The 16,495-nt window shown below is 38.4% G+C and overlaps 1 protein-coding gene across 31 annotated transcripts in view; it reads left to right on the forward strand.

Moving 5' to 3' along the window:
* Positions 1 to 16,495, forward strand: part of CSPP1 (centrosome and spindle pole associated protein 1) — a 66,315-nt gene that overhangs the window by 48,832 nt on the left and 988 nt on the right. For all 31 annotated transcript variants that reach the window (XM_074577217.1, XM_074577197.1, XM_074577208.1 and 28 more), the window contains 7 exons: positions 1,225 to 1,345; positions 2,049 to 2,194; positions 2,744 to 2,884; positions 6,090 to 6,130; positions 7,407 to 7,470; positions 11,526 to 11,635; positions 11,803 to 11,953. In XM_074577217.1, coding sequence (XP_074433318.1) covers positions 1,225 to 1,345; positions 2,049 to 2,194; positions 2,744 to 2,884; positions 6,090 to 6,130; positions 7,407 to 7,470; positions 11,526 to 11,635; positions 11,803 to 11,953 — 774 coding nt within the window. The remainder of the gene's footprint in view (positions 1 to 1,224; positions 1,346 to 2,048; positions 2,195 to 2,743; positions 2,885 to 6,089; positions 6,131 to 7,406; positions 7,471 to 11,525; positions 11,636 to 11,802; positions 11,954 to 16,495) is intronic.

Below are 16,495 nucleotides of genomic sequence, written 5' to 3' on the forward strand. Positions count from 1 at the left end.
ATACAAAATAAAAATGCATTTATTATGTGTCTTCATCAGGAAATATTTTTTTGTAAAAACTCTGATAATGGAATAGTCTGCAAGGGAAGTGCTGGATCTTTCAGTCAGGACAGCGGTGACCATTGTGACCACATCATTGCAAAATGGGAGAGTTTTGGATTAGCTGAATAATGAATTAGACCAACAATGTGTCGAGCATTTCAGTCATAACTCTTAAATTCTGCTTTCCTTTGTTAATCTGACTAATCCTCTGCTCGTTCCTCTTGGCTTTCACTTGTGGTTTAAAAATTCAGACGTGCTGGGCGGATCTCAATCTTTGATCTTTTTATGTTGGTTATCTTGGCAATATGTGGGTGGAAAGCAGAACACGTGGAATATAGCGGTAAATGATGTCCTACAAATGCTAACCCCCAGCAGTCAGTACCTGGATCCATGCTGGGAAGTTACGGCTCTTCCACTAAATGGAAGGCAGAGTGGTTCTTAATGCAGCTATTGGATTGTCTCAGACCATCTGTCTTGAGAGAAGTAAAGGCATATGAATTAAATTTTGAGGATTTAAGACAGTAAAACTCGCTTGCCTGCTAGGTTCTGGACTCAGACTAAAAGTCAGTAAAATATCAAATTATTTAAGCATATTGTTTGGAAAATAAGGTATTTATTAAACTGTTCTAACTTGTGGAGGAATGCTGTCCTCACCCAAAAAAAACTAGCTTAGACCCTAAGTAGGTCTAAAAAGTCAACGTAAGCACATACTAAAAATAAACGTTGAAGGCAGAACTCTTAAACATGTAATAAGAGAGTCTGCACTGAGCAGACAGATACCCACTTTGAGTCAGAGGAAAAAGAAATTAGATTGTGTGCTTGCTGATACCACCTCAATTCCTGTCATCTACCTCTGGGACTCTGAGGACTCTGTAGATTTGTTATTTTCAAAATAAGGCTATTTACCAGCAGTGTCCACTTGCTGGTATTTTGTCACTTTTCCTTTTTTTAAATACAGCAAAATGTTTCCATTGAAGTTTGGATGCTGGTTCTTGTTCTGTCCCAAAATACAAGCTCTGACCTAATTTCTAGTTTATGAAATGCTGGGATTCTTGTGTTTATATAATCCTTGCTTTAATTAACAGTTCATCATCGGGGGTTTTTTTTCACCTTACATTTATGAGGTAAGCAGAAAAGTGTTCTGACATTCTTTATTTTTAAATTATTTGTGTTAAATTCCAGAGGAAAGAAAGAATGTGATAAATGAATTATCAGAGATGAGGAAACAGCTTCGTAGTGAAGAGAGGCGACTGCAGGAACAGTTGCTAAATGTGGCCAGTGATGATGATGTACCAATTACACGGTAAGAACTTAATCTTCAGTTTTAAAAGTTAGATTTTGCACAGGAGCTCAAAGCTACTGTGTATTAGTAGCTAGTATTAGTTGGCTATTATACATGAGTCAAATGAAAATATAAAGATAGAACTCGTATCTAAAATTTTCTTTCGCACGACATGTGTATGGAGTTTTTCCAAGAGTCTTGGAAAAGTGTAGTGTAAGAATGGCTGTACTAGTAAGATTGGAAATTGCAATACTCTGTCTTGGAGAGTGGTCCAAAGCAGATGTCTAAGGCAGAATTTTATCTCATTACCTTTTTCCTAGGGCATAATTTGTGTCTGTAAACGGCAGTACTGCTGCTGATGAATATGCTCATGAATAGCATAATGCTGTGGAAGTACTTTGTTTCTTATTGAAAATCATACCCTTTTTATTTAAAAAAAAAAATGGTTTACTTCCAAAACTTATTAATCATACCAATTAGTTAGAAAAGACTCATCAGATCATCAGTCTTAATTCCACTTCATAGAGTATGAGGGGTTTTTTTTAAGTAGGTTATCCCTTTTTATAACACAGTATGAAGCGTCATTACTTTCAATTTTATTTTCATGTTTTGATAGCTTTATTTAAGGATAAAAGATGTGACCTTTATCAATATTATATTTCCACGCAACTCATTCATATTACAGTGTTAAATTATATTCTGCTTGTTTTATAAACTTTTCAAGTGGGAGGAGAGAGAAGAATCCAAAGGACATATTTGAGATGGCCAGGCTTCGTCTGCAGGCTCCAGTAAGACGACCTTCATCAAAGGAAGCACAAGATCCTGTGAATATACAAAATATCTGGGAATTTAATGAACTTAAATATACAGGCAGGTAGATCTTGTTATTGATGAAGAAAGGTAGTGAAACATCTGTTCTTTTCTTCCCACCTTCCATGCCACCCAGGATTTAAAGACGAAAATTAGCCTCTTCACAGCTACTGTCCATACACAACATACTCTGTGGCAGCATTTTGTATATGTGCATATCTCTCTGTGTGGCCATTTCTAGAAGTGCACACAATTTACGGCACTATAATGCTGAATTATCAGTCACAGCACTCACCTAGCTTCTAGTCCTTGCTGCTTAAACTTCTTACGCGTTTGATATTATGATTTTATTGAAAGTAGAGTGAATTTGATTATTTTTTTTTTACCCACCAACAAACTACAATTCTGTGTAACTTTCTGTTTCTTCTTTACCAGAAAATATATTTTTTAGTACAGTAAAATTGTAAAATTATTGCTAAAGTGTCTCATTCTCTTGGCCATTGTCACTGTTATTTTCAGTGCTTTTTACGACTTTGTAGCTAGTTCTTTAAAAATGTTTTTCAGAAATGTTCATTTAGGGAAAAATTTAATTCAGAATCTTTGCTCTAGATTCTGAAACACGTCTGGGCTTGAGGCACATGTATCCTGATCCTCCAAAAGATGACCAGACTCTAGAGATTCAACAGCAGGCACTGTTGAGGGAGCAGCAGAAGAAACTTGGCAGAATGAGAATGAGGAGAGAAACAGAAGGTAAGGAATGAATGGTCTGAGATGATTTCAATGAATTTTATTTGTTTTGCATTTGACAATATTAAAAAAACAGCAATTCTAGTTCTACTTATTTCAAGTTCAATGTCAGCACTGCAGTACAAAAGTGTAAAACACTGGAATCCTGAAATTCTGTCATAATGTAAAGCATAAAAAAATTGAATGCCTTCTTTTTTTCTTCCTTTTTTTTTTTTAATTACTATGACTGTTTCTCTTTAGTTCCCTGAGAGTAATGTAACTAGTACTTCATACGTGGGGAAAAAAGCAAGAGAAAAGTAGTTTAAGTACTTCTTAGAGAAAACTGCAGAGCAGTAAAACTCTTCAGCTGACTTGTGATAAAAGTGCTAGCAAATAAATTCCCTGTGGCATTTCTTCAGTTCTCACTGAGGAAGTAGATGGCTTTGAAACTGTGAATCGGTTAAAATGCAGCCAGGGTGTCTTCACCTTGGTCTCCTTGTAATGGATTAAATTTCTTTTATTTTGATAGCCTTGGGTTGACTATTTCCGAGTTTCAGAAATCTGTATCCGTAAGCAGGCTTTGCTTTAGAAACCACATGTAAGATATCATAACTAGTTTGAGGTTCTAGAATGAAGTATTGGTTGTATCGCTTGATAGAGATCATCTTAATACAGCAAAATATTAACATCCTAAAATAGTAAAATATTTTGGCTGCATATTGCAGAAGCAGTGAAAAATAAATGTTACTCCCCTTTTTTCTTTTCTGCACTTAACTCCAAATGTAATGTTCATTTAGATACCTTATACAAACCATCACGAAAGAGCAGTATCTCAAGTTATTTTAGATGTTACTTAAAATTATCATGAGAGTTGCTTCAACCTTTCCAAAACTTACAGTTGCAACTATACAAATGAGCTCAGTTTTGAGTGCAAGATACAAATTTCCCAGGAAAGTATTTGTCTCTGTAATTCAGACTGGCCTAACTAGATTTTTGAAGAGGAAGTAACTTTATTTCTGTGGTGGGTTAGCCTTGGCTAGCAGCCAGGCTCCCATCCAGCTGCTCGCCTGCTCACGTCCCCTCATTCTTCTCGCCTTCTCTCTCCTACTGCTTTACAACATCGTTTAACTTTATAGTCTGTCACCGTGTACTGAGCATGAGAATTAATTAGTTGCCATGTATCTCTCTGTTGCCAGTTTATTTTCCTCTTGAGACAAGTTTATCATCATCCTCTCACTGAAAATAGATGAGTGGTTTTATTGTCTGATTCTAAGGCAGAAAGAAAGATGAATTAAAGCAATATGGATTTTTGTCCTGTGGGCAAAATGTCATATTATAGGCTGTAGTGGCAAAGGCTTACCTGTTTTCCCATACTGTATGTAAGTGTTCTTTACTTTACATGCTTTATATACTGTTTTTTCGCTGATATACTTTTTCTTTCCTTTTTTTTTTCCTCTTCTTGTAAAAGAGAAATATGTGGACTATTAGTGGAACTATATCCTGAGAAATCAATGATTTTTTTAAAATGTCCCTATAGATAAGACAGTCTTTTGCAGACTTCTGGACGATTATTATTTTGGGGGACAGGAGGGAAAGGCGCAGGAGCAGGTTTGATGATGTTGTGCTTCAGTGGTGGGCTCTGCTTGGCTGGAGTAGTGTATCGGGGACCAGCTGGTTGTCAGTCCAGGAAGAGTGACAACACGTGGAGCATACGTTCACTCCTGGGGCTTTCTGCAGTCTCCTGCTCTGATTATTACACCCTGACGGAAGCCAAGCGAACTGATCTCATCTAGCAGAGTTTATTCTGACACGGCATCGTTCTTGCTAGTCAAATTGATTGTTGAGATGTCCCACCTGAGGGAGAACATCGTTAGTCTTGAGTTCTGTTGATCTAAATATGACTGCGACACAAACATGCCTATTCCTGTCAAACAGATGTCCGGAATATAGAATAAATATTTTTTTGAGTATCCATGAGTTTTAACTACAAAACTGTTATAATGTTTAGCTTCACTACATATAAGTGAGACTCCTGACTCCTTCTGTCTGGCTCTTGATAGAACATTAAAATAATGGCAAAAACCAAAGTGGGGTCAGGAAATATGTGGCTCAGGTGATACCTAATTATGGAAGAAATCATTCATTTTTGGCTGTCTAATTTTTGAAATTTGATACTGTATTGGTTTGTTTTTCTACTTGATTCATAGCAAGTTTAAACAAAAATCAATAAATTAGAGGCATCTCTCTCCATTATTGGGGTTTTTTGTCTCCTGGCTGTGGAATTGAGATGGAGGATGCTTTGCAAAGGAAGCTTCTGTTTAAATGCTGTTTCATCTGAAGTTACTTACCCTGCTGCATTTTTTCAGTACTGTGTTCCAGTTGCATTGGGATTCAGCAGTGTGCAGAACATATGAAAAAACCGTTTATTTCTATCTGTGTGACTGGATATTGTCCAAGATGCAGTAATTCCTTAAGCTACCAAGAAACAGAACATTAAAGGCTGCAAGAGAGAAACCAAGTATTCATGCAGCAGCCTTTGGTGACCTAATGTATTGCTTTGATGGCTTAAACCTTGCTGTCTTCCCACAAAATTGATGTTTTCCACATTATTCAGACGCTTGGACATGACCTTTTTGTAACAAGGGTTTACAATATTGTTGTAAACATAGCACAAAAATAGTTCTAATTGTTGCAATATAGAGAACTTTTTCAGACTTCAGCACAATTTAGTGCAATTTTAGCATTTAATGAAGTGTGATTGTATCTTCTTAAAAAATATCTGTTTGCAATAGCCACAAAAACAGTCGTGCCTCCTTTTGCTGGATAACAAGTTTTGAACAAGATGGGAAACGGTTGATTTTTATTAGTGATGAACAATATAAAAAAAAAAGTATGTGTGAAAAGCGTGTTTACCCTTTGAGAGGGGCTGATGAATCAAGCCTTAAGAAGGGCTTGCACATGCTCAATGTTCTTAGAAATAATATGCTACCGAATTATGTTTGATTTCTCTGATTCCACTTAAACTGACATAATGAAGTGGGAATAAACATTGCATTCAAACGTTTAAAAAATATGCATTAAAATGTGTGTAATTTTAAAGAAGTAATGCATAGTTGTCTTCATTTTTGCAATAATATGCTGATAAAACTTTTAATACATTTTAGTATTAATTGTTTTTATGTCTATACTATCGTTTTTTCCCTTGTCTATGTGGCTTTTGTTGCTCAAGATGATTCTGCTTCTGGCGGTAACCCACAAACCATGCGACTGGTAAGAATAAACCAGTTTTTTTATTATATTACTTTGTCAAGTGTGAGAAATATTGTCTTTCACAGATTTGGAGAAAGGAATTACGCTGAAGTAACAAGGCAGCAAACTAACTTACTTCTCTTGCTTGTCAATACAATGAGTAACAGCTTCTTTAAACTTAACATACAAGTTGTTTATCTTTGTATATAGAGAGATAGTTTGATTCTTCAACTCCCTGCTTTTTATATTTATGGGTACTTATTTTATAGTCATATGGTGTTAGATTGCTGCTGGGGGTGGGAATTAGTAGAAGAAGCCAAGCCAGAAGCAGTTGCTCTGAATTCAGGTGGCTTAAGTGATGCACGTGTCAGTCAATAATTAGATCAGTCGTCTCAAATGGGATGTTTATTTTCTGACTTGATGAAGAGCATGAAATGAAGTGCTGTCAAACTGGAATTCTGCACTAACCCAAACTACAGACTAACAGAGTTCAGTTCTGTCTCATGAGAGCGGGAAGACTGTGCAAAGGCAAAGCCGTTAGCCTCAAGGGTAATACTGTAACTATACACAGAAATGAAACATTTTATATTTAAAAAAAACAAAACAAACTGATGCATCTTATAGTTGTAATCTGTTGCCTAAAATTCTTCTTCAGAGCAATGCTTTGCAGTAAAAAATTTGTTTTCTCTTGTTCTGTTTCCTCTGGTAGTTTCAACTGCTTTGATTTCAGAGTGGTTTTCAACATAAATTATTCTGTAGTAGGATTTCTGTAACAAATGCTTGCAACTATGCACTGAACTATAAGTATTGCTCTTAGTGCTTGTTATTACTATGAAGAAATTTGTTATTTTAATGCTTTAATATCCAAGATTGTATGTGGTGGGATAAGTGAAACATATGGAATCATTCTTCATTTGATCAATATTTCATACAGACCTTGGGTGCAGAGCTGACTTCTACTGCTGACTGTTCTGAAACTGAAGCAGAACGAGAGGATGTATTTCTTGATGGAAATGTCTGTGTTACACAAATCACCACAACAGTTGCCCTGTGTGGGCAATTTCCGCAAATGGGATTACTACACGAAAGTGAAAAAAACCCTAATGCTCAAAGAGAAGATGAATTGTTTTAAAATGTATAGGTTTTTCATAGCAATAAAGTAAGGAATAGTACAGAACACTGTAGAGCTGCTGTTTGCTTTGCAGAAGTTTGGCAATTCATTTACAGTAATTATAATTTGGCTCCAGAAAGATATTGAGGGATCTGAATTTGCCTTTCTTCTGTTTAATTTTTGTAGTTCAGGAACGAATCTGATGAATTCTTGAAAAATTCACTGTTGGAATCGGATAGCGCTTTTATCGGTGAGTTTATACCTCCCCTTAACCATGTTATGAGCGTACAAACATGTCATTTAATCTAATGATGTGTCTCTGAAATGATTATTACTGTTTTAAAAGTTGCAGCGGGTATAGCTATGGTGATTGTTTTAAAGTATTAGAAAATTATGCTTCCAAATTAAAATGCAGATCTTTATGGAATTGTACTGCAATACATTTGTGTGGGTCACACCTGAAGTTAATGATGTTGCTCACTTGCCTTATACCACTTCACATCTTTTCATGAGAAGGCATCTTCCTCTGCTCATTGTGCTCTGACTGGGATTTTGCCTTGTCAAGAAACTTTTTTTTTTTTTTTACATCTTCCCAGCTTTGGATAAAGAAAAGCTAATATTTGTTCAGCAAACATGTTATAGAGGTAGAATATGGAATGCTCTTCTATTGTTCTGCAGCAAATAATTTATTAGCAATCACAACTTACAATTACAAGCTGTCCATAGTGAAATATAAAGGTGTTGGGCAGCCAGTGATTTGTTTCATTTTTATTCTTTTGTTTTACAAGCATGCTTGACTTTAAGTATGATTATACAGATATAAAACAGTGATTCATTCTAAATTACTCACTTTTCTGCTGTTCACACATTGCTTCATTTCACATAACTTGCAACACCATACTTGGAAACTTTGTCACCACTTAATCATCTGAAGTAGATGACTTTTAGGTTTTTTTTAAGATTTTTATATAGAGGACCACGTCTTACATTGTCTTATCTCTCTTTATATAAAGGGTGTCAACCTTTATATAAAGGTTGAATGTATGTAATGTATGAATGTATGCATGTATGTAAAAGTGCTGTTTCAGATGTGATTTTTTTCCACTCACTAGAAATAATAAGGCTAGAACCTGTCTTCTCTTTTTAAAAAACCCAACCAGCTCAGGCCTCCGCATGTTATTTTCCATTAGTAAGCATTACAGTACCTTGAAATTCTCTTCAGTCGTCTATGGGAAATAATCTTACAAGGTTTTATTCTTTGCTGTAGGGAAGATGCAGTAGATTCCTGCAAGTGTTTTTTAATGAAACTAGATAGGTTTCTATATAGCAATGATTTTTATCTCTGGCTTGGGTTAAAAGCAGAATTTTTCATTTGAGATGTATTCAAGCTTATTCTGTTAACGTGCAAGTGCTGGAGTCACAGAATAGAACCTGGCCTTGGGAAGGGCATGGGATGGGGCTTTCAGGCTTGTTCGGTGCATTTGGTACTCTGTAGTCTGCAATACTTCTTCAGGTTAGGAAATACTATTTATTATTTGCGGACCAAATGATGAAAGGATGCTTTAGGAGAGTCCATCAATCTAGAATTGGGCCAAATATCCTGTCTCCAACAGCGGACGGAGTAGGCGCATGGGGAAGAAGGTGAGGAGGGGGGCAGGCGTGCAGCAGCACTGCAGAGTGCTGTTCCAGCCTCCAGTTATTTGTAGCTCGGAGGCCTCCTGAATCAAATGCCATGTGTCTGCACTTAATAAATCTTGCTAAGCTGGGTCTTTAATATGTTGTCTTTCATGAATTGGAATCAGCATTTTTGAATCCCTCTAATTGTTTGCCATCAGCAGTATTGGGTCGATAAATTTCCACACTATGCCTGGTGTGTATTATCTCCTTTCGTCTGTTCTGAATCTGCCACCTGTGTAATGGGGTGCTGCTTGGGTTTATTCACCGCTTTCACAAGGTTCATGATATTTATAGTCCACTCTCCCTAGTTTCTCCTTCTTCCCCCTCTGCTGATTCTTGCAGCTTAGTGAGGTGATGGAGTTAATTTATGATACTATTCACCCATTTTTTTCTTCCTCTTTTTTTCCCCACGTCGTTTCTGACTCTTGAAAAGCATGTGCTCCAATACTAAGCTGTAGGCACTAACTAAAACTTTGTTACCCTTTGCATTATTTGTGCTTTATAAAAAGCTATTAAAATTCTGAATATGAATCTGGTGACTTCTATCCCTGAAATGAAAAATAAAACCTCTTATTATCGGTGGGCTGCCTTTTCTGTGATTTGTGCCGCTCACATTGTCTGGCGGTCTTTTGTGAAATACTTGTGGTGTATTTTAACAATGTTTTTCATTTCCTAAGAAGAGCGTAACACTCCCCTCTGCGTTGTTTTTTTGACACGGGTTTAAAATCTAACTCAATTTTGTAATAGATGTCAGCATTACAAATGAATTTGTCTTTATCTCCTAGGGTTCAGAAATTTGAGGCAGTCAGGAATAAAGAGGTTTATCAATTTCTTTTTCCCTTTATTTGCCTCACTTGAGACCCTAGAATTCAGTAGTGTTAATGCAGTGATTTGAAAGCACGTCTGCATAGCGGTATCTGAATGGTAGATGCTTAAAGGAACAGGTCTCATCTTAACACTGATGAAACACGAAATGCAAATAAATTCTTCTGTAGCTTGTACTTTTTCTGTTGTGATAAATTCACGTGATTAACCAAATTTTTGTATTCTGAGTAATAGCAATATTTTGAATATAATGAAGTTCAACTGATTTTGTAACTAGAATTCTGATAAGTGGATTGTTAGCCATATACCATTTTAAAAATATGCTTGGTTTTTTTTTTACTTGAAACATTTGTGATGAGAGCATGAGTACCTTTGGTGAAAGTTGGGGAGGGAAAAGAGGAGAGGGGAATAAAATTTTTACTTTTAGGGAAAAAAAAAGCTGGCAATAGGAAAGAATTTTTTTAACATACCTGTCTTTGTGTCTTTGAACTTCGTTGATATATCAATCAAGATTTTTTTTTTCAAACCTAAGTATTTCAGTTTTCAACCAAAATAGTTGTTACTTTTAAAATTTCATTTGAAGATCTTTGAAACTCATGAATATGATATAAAACATTTCAGTAAAATTTATTTTCAAATTGCTAGGAAACAAAAACCCCGTTCTTTCCACAGGTGTGGTTTATTTTTAATGTCACGGCATGTCCCGTAGAAAACCAAATAACTTCAGACAAATGCTGCAGAGTTGTTCAGTACTCTGTGTGTGTATGTATGTATGTACACACTTTTAATTTTATTTTTTTTTTTTGTAATTTAATGTGTCATACTAGACTAAGAGCCTTTCCAAAAAGTGACTTCATTGTCACAAAGAGTAATTGGTGGTAATGGATTCCGTATCGGTTTTGTTAAGCAGAGTCCTTTCTTTTTCTGGGAGGCTGTGTTCATTGGAGGTACAAGAGGGACCGCGGCAGAAAACAGAGCCCACCGTCTGCACCAAGCCAGCGGAAAAGCCGTAAACCAGCCCCCAAGCAGTGGTTACTGGTCCTGGAGAGAAAACCAGTATCTGTTTGAAAATGTGTTTGAAGTCATTCCCAAGGATCAGCAAAGGAAGGGGGAAAAGACAAAACAAGCGCGAAGCAGTGACATCACCTTAGGGTTCATTTATGTTACAACAGTGGATTAACCCCCCTGCCCCCCCTCCGCTGTAATGTGATAGCAGTATGATAAAAAATTTACCTAGTTACTTATTTTTGTGTGAACAGATTCTAACACTTTATTACATGAAAAAGCTAAGATAGAACTAAGATATGATTAAGGCATGGATTACATGATCATGTATTCCATGTAACATTATCGTCTGTTCACATACATAGTTTATTACACGATTGTATCCTTCTATGCATCCAACTTGCCAAGCATTTGCTCTCTCAAGCAGAGATGCTGTACTCATTTGAGTACTTGTTGTCTTCAAAGATCTAGGTACAAACAAGATAGGGTGACGTAAGGTAGCTGGTGGATTTGCAGGATATGAAATGCTTATCTAGATAAGAGGTATTTCAATATGTATCTCAAGATATTCCTTGCCTTTCCTTCAAGTTTATCCATTGTTGCTGTTGTGATGGCTTGTTCTTTTGTCTGCATCTGGATATCGCTAGTTTCTCGCAAGGTGTCCTCATTGGATACATTCCTCTGATTCCTGTGATTAAGTCAAGCACAATATACTGGCTTGTTTCAAAACATAAACGGGTTTCAACACTGTCTTGTATTGGGATTTCTTTGAAAATGATTTAACCTCTATTTTTGCAGGTGCCAATGGGGAAACGTTTCCTGCCTTAAAAGAAGTTAATTTACCACCCCAGCTTCCACCTTCTGCAAGGGAGAGGAGACGAATCAAGCAGAAAGCGTTGGAGCGTGCAGTATGTATGATACATATTCAGATTGCCTTAAATACGAAGGTAGACCTCCTGTGGTCCCTTAGTGGCTGGATGATATGGATAAGGAGGGTGTACACGTATAGCTATTTGCCCCTTTTAAAAGTGTGCTATTTAACTGAAGGATTTGTGCATTTTTGGGTTTTCTGCAGGAGGATGTTCCACCAGACCAGACACCGTTGCTGCAGCCTGACAGCTTTTCTTTGCACTCGAACTTCAGCCTCGACGTTGATCAGTTGAAAGGCAAGAATGAAGAACGATGGCACAGACTGACCGAGCTCCAGCAGAAATCGGCTTACTTAGGTATGCTCTGTGTAGTAGAGGTGAGGTAGTGAATACTAATACTAAGTAATTACAATAATTAAAGGAACAAATATTAATAGACTTCCTGTAGTTGAACAGTGAGCAACTGGCTCAAGCGTAGGAATTATTGATAGAGTTCTGTAGCTGGTGCAAGAGGTTCCCCAGCAGACTTCAACACAGCTTTTTAGAGTAAGTTTAGAGGAGGGTAATAGGAAAAGATGCTCTAATTCCTGTCTGATCAGCCACTCATACTCCTCCTGTCCGTACCACTTCTAGCATTGTGCTGTGTCACTGCTGGCAGTAGGATGTGGATATCCAGCTGCATAGCGGAATTGTGAGTGGAAAGAAATGAAGCTCCTGACTGATGAATGTTGATAGGGTGCCTGTGTGAGTTTATTGGCATTCCTAGGAATCAGATGTCTGTGGTCAAACCATAATGAAGATACGCCAAAAAATTGTGTATAAAGTAGTACTTCAATTTCTAGTTAATTTGGATTTTCTATTGGTTTGTAAGTGATCATTCAGTATTTGAGGGTGATATTGATTCCTCTTTCACTGTACACACATTTGAATTTATTATGTATCTATCTCTTGTGACCTTATAATACATCAGACTCTGGGAGTTATCTCAGAGCTTCTCCATATGCTGACAGCCTGACGTCCATCTACTTTGCGTATGAGGTACCAATTATGGCAACCATTAATGGCCTTTAATTTCTCACATGGACTGTGACCCAGGCAATACAGTCTGTGCTAAGGATTCTTCCATACGAGTCTGAATTCTCCCTTTTTTTAGGAGGCGGTTGCTATGCTGTCTAGGCAATTACAGTATCAGTATCCTTTTTATAAACTTAATGAGAGTACAGATGCTGGCGGTTTTTCTGATTTTGTTGCTATGGGTACTCTTGTAAGCATTTAATCCTTTTCTTATTTGTTTTAAACATCTCACTGTGATTTTTAAGTCACTGAAAAAAAATCCCATTCATATTCATTTCTTCAATAATCTAAACAAATGCTTTACTAATTTTACTCCACCCAAACATTTTTGCTATGTGAACATCTTTTACTTCTCTGCCCTTCTTTTGTCTCACCTCTCTTATAATTCATATTGTGTGAACGACACTTTTTGTTTGCCTTCTGCTGTCATGGTCTCCAGAGCTTCAGCCCTTAGACGTGTATAATTTTTTTTTGTGTGTGTGTATATATATATATATTTATGTGTTTGTCTGTAGCTTTTTCTTTGGAACACATGGGGAGCATCACTCAGCAATTTTCTCTTGGAAAGTGGAACAAGAGATCCTTTTGCTCAGCTGTGGTTGTTAGGGCAGCACTGCTGCCCACACTCCTGCTCCCTCCTCCTACTCATGACATTACCAAAAAAAATGAGTGAAGACACGTGGTTTTATTCCTTTTCCCTTGCAGTTTGATAGAAACCTTGTGGCATCCTCTTCCTTTCCTAACAGCTAGGACTGTTATTTCTCCTCCGCCCTCAGAGACGCTGCTGGGAGAAAAACAACTCTGTCAAATATATAACTAAGGAACTCTAACTGGTTATCTTCCCTTTTGAATGTCCAAGAGGTGGCAGTTTCCAGGCTTTGATAAGTCTTAAGAGCGGATCCTGTTGGCACAGTAGGTTGCTTTCCTTTATGGGACTGATGTGGGAATCCTAAAGCTACCCTAGAATTGTTTCCTTAATTGGAAAATTAGTGCCTATTGGAGCCAGGCCGCCTCCTCTGTTTTCACCCATCCAAAAAAAACCATTCCCATCAATGTAGACTTGGTGGGTGCTTTGGGCAATGAAGTTTCTGCAAGCCAGCAGCATTGTATGCGCATTCCTAACCGCGTAAACAAGAGCAGACTCAGATACAGAAGAGAGAATTCTCAGAGCACACCAGATGTGGCCGAGACCCTGCTGTATGTAAGGGAAGTTGCGGAAATTGCTTGAGATGTTCTAGGTGTCCCTCTGTGCCTTTAAGTAGAGGAGTGCTGGAGCCTGTGATGATGTACAGCGGGCAGCAGCACTGATTCCTGCTAAGTGCAGGCTGACGGGAGGGGTTTGTTCTCATCTAGGGGCAGGATGCGCTGCCGGCAGTGCTTAGCGGGAGCCCAGACACCACTCGATTTCTACATCAGTATTTCATGTGAAGGAAAGAGGTCTACGTGTCCCCAGCCTCCTGATACAAACTGTGAATTACCAAGTGGCGATTCCAAAGAAAAAGTCTTTATATGAGGCCCGATTAAGAATTATATGGAGCATACGAAGTGTTAAAATGCATAATGAAGCAAGTTTTATACTGTAGCTGGTCGGTTGTGCTTTCTAAAGGCAGCACCAAATGAGTCTGACATAGTGATGTGCACGATGAGCTTATCTCTGACAAGAAAGTTGTTCTTACCTCTAACTGCTGGAAGATCTAATGGCTTTGCCTTTGAAGGCGGTAATATTTAAACTTGGGGAAATCAGCCCTCTGGTCTGAAAGGCTATGGTTTGTTTTTCTTTAAGCAAACACCTTCCCTTATTTTTATTGTTTCTAAATATCATCTCTTGAAAAAGGAGCAGAAAGAAAATTCATTTTCTTTAGGTATTGTTTTCCCTGCCATGTGCTGTTGTTAACACTGCCAGAACTTGTGCATGTGACAACTGTGGGTTCCAACCTGCAGGAGAGTTCATCATCTGACCCGGGATTTCGGAGACCAAGAGGTTGACTCTGCCGGCTTTAAACCCCGCATCAAGCAGAGGAGACGGCTGGCTCTAGAGAGAGAGGGCGGCCTGTTTACACCTATAACGTTACAGAGGAGTTGCTCTGTTTTAACAAGACTGAGGCAGCCTGGAGGATGAGCAGATCACCGTCCGTGCGATGTGACAGAACTAGCGGATTCACTGCCGAGTTCGTACTAAACAAAGTATTTTGGCATTTTGCTTTAGAATCTGCATCCTGCCTTAAGGCACTGAGAGGAAAACTGAGCCTTCGGTCTGTGGGATTGTGCGGTTCCCGTCCTTGCCTTCCCATCTGCGCACCCGGCTGCTGCTCCTGCAGGGCTTGGGCTCTCACCCCCGCGCTCGGACCATCAGCTTTCAAGTCTCAATAAATACAGGGGGAGAAGAGCACAAAGGAGGAACAAGAAACTTCAGAGTTTTGTTTTGCTTTTTGCATCGTTTTAACTACAGGCCAAAAGCCCTAAAACTAACTGTAAACAACCTAAAGCTGGATAGAAAGTAGATTTTCCTGTTACAGAAGAAACATTTCACAGAGAAGCTTTGGTTTCAAAATGAAATTTTAAAAAGTCATTTCTTCCAGAATAAAAAAGCTGAAGTTTGGAAAAATCATCCAAATACTTAAATTACACGACAGGAGTTGCTCAAGTCAAATATTTTATCACTAAGGAATATAAAATGTTTATGTTTTACTGGAATTAGCATGTTTCTGCAAAAACGTCTGTGTTTTTGGATGTGTGGGGCATGTCCAAAGTGTTCAAACATTTTTCTACCCAGCTTTAACAAACCCAACAAATCGGAACTTGCTCCTCATTTACATGGCAACTTTAAAGAGGAAAACATCGCAATTTTAAGTCCTGTTGTAGGTGTAAGTTTGAAAATGGAACAAATAGCAGTAGAGTTCAGAATGGTAATGACCCCAAACTGGGGCCTTTTTTTGTGTTTTTTCTTGTGTGGTTGTTTTTGGTAGGCGGAAGATGCTGACTTATGCCGTATGCATTTCAGAATGAGCTTGCGTTAAGGTCGTCGTCGCTGCTGGACTGTGCTGTACAGACTTCCTTGCATTTGCACAGTTTACGGGTGTTAAAATAATTCTCCCCTTCCGCAGTTCCCACCTGAGTAAGGGACTGTCTAGACAACAGCGTTTAGCCGTGGCACTGTAATGTGGTGGCCTTATTTGTACATCTGTTTTCTATGTGTATATGCACTGACAGATTTGATTTGTCCCCGTAGTGGGAGGCTCCACGCGAGGTTGCCTCTGTGGTCTCCTTCTTGATCTGGCAGGGGGAGAGCTGTTGGCATCAGCCGTCAAGGCCTTGGAGTGGTTAGCTGTTGGCTGTAGACGGGCTCAGTTCCCCCAGAACATCAAAAGTGTGTGTTAAGTGGAAACAAATGTAATTTAAACGCATTGTTTATGCATTTATTGCAGACAAATAAGCCTCTTCAATATAACAAAATGCTGTGCTAAGATCATAGAATCACAGAATGGTTTGGGTTGGAAGGGACCTTAAAGACCATCTAGTTCCAACCCCCCTGCCACGGGCAGGGACACCTCCCACTAGACCAGGCTGCTCAAAGCCCCATCCAGCCTGGCCTTGAACACTTCCAGGGATGGGGCATCCACAGCTTCTCTGGGCAACCTGTTCCAGTGCCTCGCCACCCTCACAGGAAAGCATTTCTTCCTGATATCCAACCTAAATCTACCCTCTTTCAGTTTAAAACTGTTACCCCTCATCCTATCACCACACTCCCTAATAGAGTCCCTCCCCATCTCTCCTACAGGCCTCCTTTAGGTACTGGAAGGCTGCTCTAAGGTCTCCCGGGAGCCT

The sequence above is a fragment of the Larus michahellis genome, chromosome 2, assembly GCF_964199755.1.
Source record: "Larus michahellis chromosome 2, bLarMic1.1, whole genome shotgun sequence".
Classification (NCBI taxonomy): domain Eukaryota; kingdom Metazoa; phylum Chordata; class Aves; order Charadriiformes; family Laridae; genus Larus; species Larus michahellis.